Source organism: Nyctibius grandis, chromosome 14, assembly GCF_013368605.1.
Source record: "Nyctibius grandis isolate bNycGra1 chromosome 14, bNycGra1.pri, whole genome shotgun sequence".
NCBI classification, from domain to species: Eukaryota; Metazoa; Chordata; class Aves; order Nyctibiiformes; family Nyctibiidae; genus Nyctibius; species Nyctibius grandis.
This window is the reverse complement of record NC_090671.1, coordinates 9,689,741-9,697,714: the sequence shown is the minus strand read 5'-3', so window position 1 is coordinate 9,697,714 and position 7,974 is coordinate 9,689,741. Positions and strand designations below refer to the sequence as shown.

At 49.4% G+C, this 7,974-nt stretch overlaps 1 protein-coding gene across 5 annotated transcripts in view; it reads left to right on the top strand.

The window, feature by feature from the left end:
- Positions 1 to 438: 438 nt before the first annotated feature.
- The window catches only part of ULK1 (unc-51 like autophagy activating kinase 1), an 80,390-nt gene continuing 72,854 nt past the window's right edge, over positions 439 to 7,974 (top strand). For 4 of the 5 annotated variants that reach the window (XM_068412325.1, XM_068412326.1, XM_068412327.1 and 1 more), the window contains exons 1-4: positions 439 to 884; positions 1,057 to 1,257; positions 2,094 to 2,186; positions 2,276 to 2,317. In XM_068412325.1, coding sequence (XP_068268426.1) covers positions 831 to 884; positions 1,057 to 1,257; positions 2,094 to 2,186; positions 2,276 to 2,317 — 390 coding nt within the window. In that variant the 5' untranslated portion in view covers positions 439 to 830. The remainder of the gene's footprint in view (positions 885 to 1,056; positions 1,258 to 2,093; positions 2,187 to 2,275; positions 2,318 to 7,974) is intronic. The other variant, XM_068412328.1, reaches the window with a different exon arrangement.

Here is a 7,974-nt window from a genome sequence, read left to right as displayed (position 1 = left end):
TTGCTCCCCTCAGAGGAACGCAGGAGCCGCGGGCCCCAGTACTGAAGTGTGTGGAGAAGGGCCAGAGTACGTGGAGGAGATGAGCCACCCTGTGGGAGAAGATGCGGTGCTGTGCGTGGTGGGACCGGGGCCCACCTATGCCCCCCAGGTCCTGCCTGGGCCCCGTCGCCGATCCTGTGGTAAATTTTTAAAAATTCACCCGAACGGAGCCATTTATTTAGTTGTTGGAAACATTTCTCAAAGGCTCGGGTCGGCACAAACCCTCCCCGTTCCCAGGAGCAGCGGACGGGCACGAGGTACCGGCCGCGCCGCTGACGCAGGGCCGGCGGCGGGCGGCGCCTTTAAATGTGTCGCGCTCGGGCCGCTCCGCCTCAGGTGGCCTCCGCGCCTGCCTCCCCCACTGCCGCGCACCGCGCTTGCGCCGCGGCCGCCGGGGCCGGCACTCTGCTCCCGTCCGCGCCGCGCTCCGCAGAGCTTTGTCTGGGCGCGGGCGGCGGCGAGGCCCGACCGGCAGGCGAAGCCCGGGCGAGCGGCGGCACCCGCGGGGTAACCGCGGCCCCGCTGTGTACAAACAGTCGAGGGGCGCAGGCGGCCCTTAAGGTGGACTCGCGCTTAAGGTGGACCGCTCCCGTAAGGTGGACTGGGCGTTAAGGTGGATCGCGCTTAAGGTGGACTCTCCGCGAAGCCGCGCCTGCGAGGCGGGGGGGGCCGGGGCTCGTCATGGAGAGCCCCGCCTGAAGCGGCTGCCGGAGGAGCCGCGCCGGTCAGTGCTGAGGAGGAGATGGGGAAGGCCCGCTGCTGAGGAGCCAACTTCGCCCCGGCCTCTAACAATGACCAGCTCCCGGCCGCTCCGCAGGAAGAGGCAGCCCATGGACGAGGGCGAGGTGGGGGAGAGGAGCCCGGCGCGGGGCTGCCGGGGGCTCACAGGAGAGGGGCTCCCCCCGCCAGCGGGTCTCCGGCTCCTGACTGCTCTCCGGCGGGCGGCGGGGGGGCTGTGTGGGGGGGTGTGTGTGCCCCGTGGTGTTTGGATTGGGAGAGGTTTAATTTTCTTTAAAGGCAGCTCCTTCATCAGCGCCATCCTCCTCCTCCTCCTCGTCCCTTTGCAGCTCTGAAGCCGTCCCGGCCGCAGGCTCCCCGCCGGCTACGGGGACCCCCCGGCGCAGCGACATGGAGACGGTGGGAAAGTTTGAGTTCAGCAGGAAGGACCTGATCGGGCACGGAGCCTTCGCCGTCGTCTTCAAAGGCAGGCACAAAGAGGTGCATAATCTCGTCTTTATTTTTTTTTACCCTCCTGCTTTTTATGTATTTATTTATTGGTTTGGGCCGAGCTGGGCACCGTGTCCCGGCCTCCCCATCCCCGCTGGGCTGCGGTGGCTATTCTTAGCCTGGGTATCAGCCCCGGGCTCTGGGACAGCTCTGGTGATGGTAGACATATTTATTATTATTTATTATTGTTGTCTTTGGAGTTTCTTTGGGAGGCAGGCGTGTGTCCCAGCAGGACCCGGGGAGGTGGCTTCACCTTGGGGCTGGGCAGAGCTGGCTGCGGAGGGGTCCGCAGAGACCTGCTCGCCAAAACTGGCCCTTACTTTGAAAAGAGGCAAAAAAAAAAAAAAAAATCCCCCCCCACTGTCCATGAAGTGTGTAGAGGGCTCTTGCTTTGTGTTTTTTTTTTTTTGTGTCTGTGAAGTTTTGTCCTTCTCCGCTTAATTTTTCCAAGAGGAGGGGAAATCGCTCACTGGTAAATAAAAGGAAACCAATCCGGCAGTGGATTTTCATCATTAGGGCTTGGGATAAGCCATGGCTCCCACAGTGTGTTTGTTTCTAGTGATTAAGTAAGAGGATAATCATCGTATAAAGTAGTAACAAAACCCCAAACCTTGGGGTTCTCTCCTTGGGTTGGCAAGCATAATTCGGGAAAGGGCAAGTCTGAACAAGTGAGGGATAGGCATTACGATGTAAAGTAAGAGGCCTTTATGAGTGCTGCAAGACACTGCTTTCAGTACTATTTGTAATCTGTTAAGAGGCTGCTTATCCTAATGTAAATTAATGGTGAAATTTACATTTATCTTTGAATTACATATGCACTCTTTCAGAAACCTGAGCTGGAAGTAGCAGTGAAATGCATTAACAAGAAAAACCTTGCAAAATCTCAAACTCTGCTGGGCAAGGAAATAAAAATACTTAAGGTAAAGGTAGACTGACTTGTTTTCTTCAGTCTTTGTTCTATATGGCCTTTGTTGCTCCTAGCTTATGGCCTTTGTTTTACTTTTTCTAGGAATTGAAGCATGAAAACATCGTTGCCTTGTATGACTTCCAGGTAAATACATTCAATTATGGCAAGGCATTCTGGATTTGGGAGAGGTTGAATGGAGTTTGTGGAATTTCAGTTTTTAACAGATGTTTTGTAATCAGGCATGTGTATTCTGGGGAAAAAAGTCTTCTGATAAGTTAGGGAAAGATAAACAAGCACGGCTGAGCAGATCATGTTATTAATTGTTGTCTGGGCCACAGAACTCTAATGCAGTTGGGAGCTGAGGTGGGAGCTCCTGCTCCCAGGATGTTATGCAGTGTGTGGTGAATATGGCTGTGTTGGAAGCTCTTAAGTTCTCAAAATGTTCAAAATAAAATTACAGTAGTTATTCTTGGTATGCCTACCTTTTATTTTTTTTCCCTGGTCTGGATACACTCCCTAAGAAGATTTCTTTTTTCCTAGGCAATATAAAAATAGTGTGAGCATGACTTTGTAGCATATGATTGTCTTCATTTCCAGAGGATTTTCGTTTGCATTTTTCTGTTGTCCTTGTGGCAATCACTAAGTGTTAAAAATTGCAACAGACATTTTTAGATTATTGTGGTTTCCCGCAGTTGCTTTTTCCTTCAAAGTCAGCTCTGAAGATCTAATCTAAGGGGCTAGACTGATCCACTCTGAAACCAACCTTACCCAATGACATTTTTTTCCCCTTGAATTTTTAGTTAAAAAAAAATCCTGCTGGGTCGTGGGGCAAGTTTTCTTTGACATTCATGATGCTTTTTAAAAAAATACCGCAGGATCTAAAAGCCTAAAATGGAACCCTTCTGTTTCTGGATGGAGGGGCTGGCGTCGGCACAGCCTCCCCAAGGTCTGATGTTTGCGAGTGACGGCTGTGTGACTGCTGGCTCCGCCGGGCCCCTGGGTGGCCCTGGGGTGGCTTATCTGGAGCTGCCTGCCCTGTCCCCGATATCACGCGTCCTGCGGGCTGCCGTGTTTGTTGACATTCCTCCTTCTCCCGTGGATTGGCTCCGGTGGCCTCCGCGTCACCCCAAGCAGGAGTCCCAGGCGGTCGGTACAGCCTATTTGCAGTGCCTTCTGGGTGCTGTAGTCTGCCCGCGTCACCCCGGCCCCGCGGCCCCCCGGGGCTGTGTCACCCACCGTGTCCCTCTCCGCCGGAGCAGGGGGTTATGGCAAGGTGCTGCAAGGGGGCCAGGTCCTTGGAAAGCTTTTAATGCCTGGCGTTGTTTTGGCGAGAGGTGGACGTGGGGGATTTCAGGCTGCTCAGGGTGGGAGGCAAGGCTGCTGGGAACGGGGTTGCTCCTTGGAAATATCCTTTGGGTAAGAGGCCAGCTGTGTGTTGCTCCTGAACCACCGCTTAGAGCTGGTCTTGCAAAGCAGTGACTGCCTTTGGCCTGGTACATGCTGCAGAGTAGCTCAGGGAGCTGCGGAAGTTTCCTCGGGGCATGGGCCGCTTGAAGCATGAGATCTCGTGGGTTTTTTAATTCTCCTTTGTATGTTCTAAGTTTACTTAATCAGTTTTCAGTTGAGGGAGTGAGTGGCTGCTCCTGTTCTTCATCTATAGTTTGCATTTGTATGAAGCGTTATGCTGCTGGATTTGCTTATTGCACGTCTTTCAAAACCTTTGTTCATGTTCTGTTTGTCACCCTGCTTCAAATAACTGCCTGGTAGGAAGCAGCTGAAAGACATTTCCTGCAAAAGGAGTGATTTCATCACTGTTACAACTGCAGCAATGCATTTTTCTCCTTATGTGATGGCAAAGGAGCTTTAGTTAAATTCTGTGCTTAGCAGTGTAGCCTGGTGAGATATTTGCAAGAAGCTGTGTAAGATACCACCAGACAGGAATGTGAGAATGGTCAGAGACTCCTTGTATGACCTGGGTAATTTGATTTCTTGGACAAAATGAGATGACTTAGGTGGCATTGGGATGTTATATAGTGCTACCAGGGTGTGGAGTGACCTCTGCTGTAAGGTGATTGGTAATCAGACACAGCCTGATGTGGTCCACCCGCATAGGTTGTGTGTGTAATGTGTCTGAGTGTTTGGCCTTGCTCCGTGTCTGCTTAGGAGTTGTATGAGAGTAAATTATCTGCAAAGGTAAAAGTGCGGTTCTGTGGAAAGCTGGCTGCTGCCCACCTTTCCTTACTTCGTGGAAAATACTACTTCTTACTCTGCTTGTTCCTCCGATACAAGATCGGTTGCTTCCTTCATAGCTGCATATATATTTACCCTTGAAAATGTCACGGTGCAGTTAATTGAGCCCTTACTCTTAGGCTTTCTGAAAATGAAGAGGTTTATTCTTCTATTACAACGTCATAGAGCAGAATGGAAAGAATATTTCCCGTGAATCTCAATGTTGCCCTGTAGCTTTGTCTGTTGTTGCATTTTGTGTCTTCCCCTGCGCCTCCTGTCAACAGTGACTTTAACTTTTACTCGCGTGTTCCTTACACACAAGGAAATGGTTACCAAAACCACAGTGGCTGTAAGCGAGTGATTACACTCAATGATGCTTTCGTTTGCATTTTCCTGGGTAAGAGCTAATGCTAACCAGGCCTCATACAACTCGAGATTTTTGATGTAATGCCAGATTTGCCCCAGACAGACACTTGCAGTGCTGATATTTAGTACTGACAGCAGCTCTCACCCTGGCACACTTATTTTATCCTTCAAATCCAGCAAAATTGCTGTGTTCCTTCTTGTTTCATAGATCTTTGTGATATTGATTCATAAATAATGACAAAATAAGAAGCTTCCTAGGAATAAATGATACTGGTGAATGTATAATGCATAAAAGTGTAGTGTCTGGACTTTTATAGATCCCCTCACAGGAGTCCTAAGAGCAGCATCGTTATGTGAGAATGGCTCACAAAATGAAATATGCATATTCCCATTATTATGTGCTCAAGTATTAATGAGAGGTGCTATGAATAGTCTAGGAGACTAATGCAAGAACCCCTGCTCAAAAAGAGGATAAATGATATTGTATCGTGTTTCTAAAAGTACCGTCTATTTAGTGTCTGTATGGAGTTGTGATGCAGATCTTTCCTAGGCACAGGAGATGTTTGGCATAAAGTAAAACCAGATCTTCCATATGCAGGGTGCATTAGTTGCTACTGAACAGTCCTGGACTCCTCAGCTGGCTTGCAAAGGGGCTGGAGCTGGGGTCTCCAGACTGCAGCAGTTGAGAGGAGTACAGTAGTCTAGAGGGACATCTGGAGACCAGAAGCCTTTTAACTTGTTTTGAAGACAGCCAAGTGAGCTCTTGTTCCTTCAGGTGGAAATTAGTGACAGCAAGGGTAGAAATGATGGTTTCTGCCACATGAGGACTGGGTCTGGAAATGAGGTTTCTTAAAAAACAGATATCTAAAACTCTGAGGATCAGCTCAACTCTTTAGGCATGTTGACACTGAAAGCTCAGCAGCATGTGGCCTGGTGTATGGGACTTGCTTTGGTTTCTTTTGTGACTCAGGATGTTGAATCTGTGATCAGAGACCACTTGATTAGCTAAGGGGGTTCAGTGGTAGGAAGGTAACTCTTGAACTTGTCGGATCCTGGGAGCACTGTGTGCTAGGCAGCTGCTTCCAGCACTAGTAAGTAGGTTCTTACATGTAACTAAGATCTCTGGGGCAATGGGAGGTCCTGGGTATTTCTTCCCTGTGCTGTGCCAGCTGCCCCATGAAGGTTGGTTAAATAGATGTCTGCTGAAGATCTCATGTGTGGCTGTGTTTGGTGCTGGGGCAGGTTTTTGTAGCACTGCAGAGCAAAGCAACCCTAACCCAGCTGCCCAAGGCCTGCAGAAAATCTGCTATTCCTGGACGTAAATCATGCTTCGGATATTAGAAAGTGTTTTCCTGTGTGAGCTGGGAAGAAGGATTACTTCACTGGCATGTTTTCCCACTTGTGTGCTGTGATGTGAGCTGCTTAAAGTAGCCTAGCTACGACTGTGCTTGTGTGGGTATTGTTTGTTGTTTTGTTTGTTTGCTTTATTTTAATTTTCATGTAGGTGGGATAGACTGGTTGTAGGAACGTAGCTGTTAACACCATGCAGGGCACTGCACTGCTGAGTTTCTGACTCAGCCTAGGTTACCTGAGGGTCTGCTTTCCGTAATTTTATGTCGAGTTGGCTTATTGTACTCACCAGCTCGGGATGAGCTGAGAGTAATGCTTAACTCACTCGTGCAGTACAGTCTCACCAGAAATATGTCTGCTGGGCTGACTGTATCACCTGGAGTTCCTGAAGAGGAGACAAAGAACACAGAGTCCTGGCACTGCAATTCTTCTTGTGCACGTGGATTAAGGCATGGGTGGCAGAGCAAACACTCCTCAGCTTAATGATCAGTCACCCTGGGCTAGTCTTGAGAGCCAAGTAATGACAGGCTTGTTCTATTGTTGCTGTATAGAAAGTCCTTGTGATCAATAGGATCATGGCTGTTGGGCTGTGATGTTCTGCTGTGCTGTCTGCACCATCATCCTTTTCCAACATGGAGCCTTTAGCTGCTAGTCCACATCTTGTGTACGTGCTTCCTGCTGTCCCCCCGGGACCTCTGGAGCTCCGAATACGGCAGTGTCTTTTGGTGTGCCCTCCAGCACTTCTCGCTTCTGCTGCAGCACTTTGCTGACGAGCGTGATGTTGGATGAATCAGTGTTGCTGCAGTGTCACATCCTTGCCTCGCCACCTCTTGTGCCACCTAATGCAGGATCTTCTGTTCCTCAGGCACTGCTGTTTGGGTGCCCCATCTTGGGAGACAGGGCTCCACTGTGACGCTTGGAATGACTAGGAGGCACTGTGTGTCTGGAAGATCACACTCCTGAGGTCAGGCTGCCTGCCTGGTTAAATCCTGTTTCAATTCCCTCCCCAAGCGAAGCTGGCAAGTTGCCTGGTGAATGAGTGTAAAGTGCAGGCTCCTCTGAACTGCCAAGCCAGTTTGTGCTGTGGACAAGAATGGGGTGTCTGCTATCCTGCTCCATCAGCATCCTCACATCTGTTGAAGGGAATCACCCTGTTACTGAAGATTGGATCTGGCTTAATTTAGAGCTAGAAGGGGAAAAGGACAGGGAACCCAACCACCCTCTGCAAGTAGTTTTGTAGGGTGAGGCTTGAGAGTTTAGCGTACCAAAATGGTTATGTTTATGGAGAGTAGAGAATTTATAGTCTCGAACTTCTGTTTAATGTTGGCTTCACTAACTGAGTACCCCACTGTGCAGGTCACAAACATCTAGCAAATGTTGACCACTAAATATAGACCTCCGAGGAGTCATGGGGTTTTTTTAGAGGGAGTGGTCTTGTTGCATTTCTGAAATCATGGTCACTGTTTTACTCATCCTGTGTGTAAAGCACATACCTGTGTTCCTCTCACATGATTAACATGTCATGGAAGAGCCGGCAATGTGGAAGTTAATAGCCTCTAAAGCTCCTGTGGAAGGTAGCATTACTCAGACTATAATGACAGATTAAGGAATGTTTCCCAGGAGTAATCGGAAACTGGTAGGCTGTTGTGTTCGCAGTTGGACAGCAAAGCTCTGGTAACGGCTGAGGTGCTATTTGTGCTGAAGCACACTTCTTGAAGCTCCATCAGTGTTTCCGTTATGAAAATTTTCCCTGTTTAAATCCTTGTGATGACTGAAAGCGTTTGGTTGGAGTGAGCAAAGCAAGGAGGTGGAGACTTGGAAGACAGATGGGAAGATGTGCCTCCTAATCAGTGGCT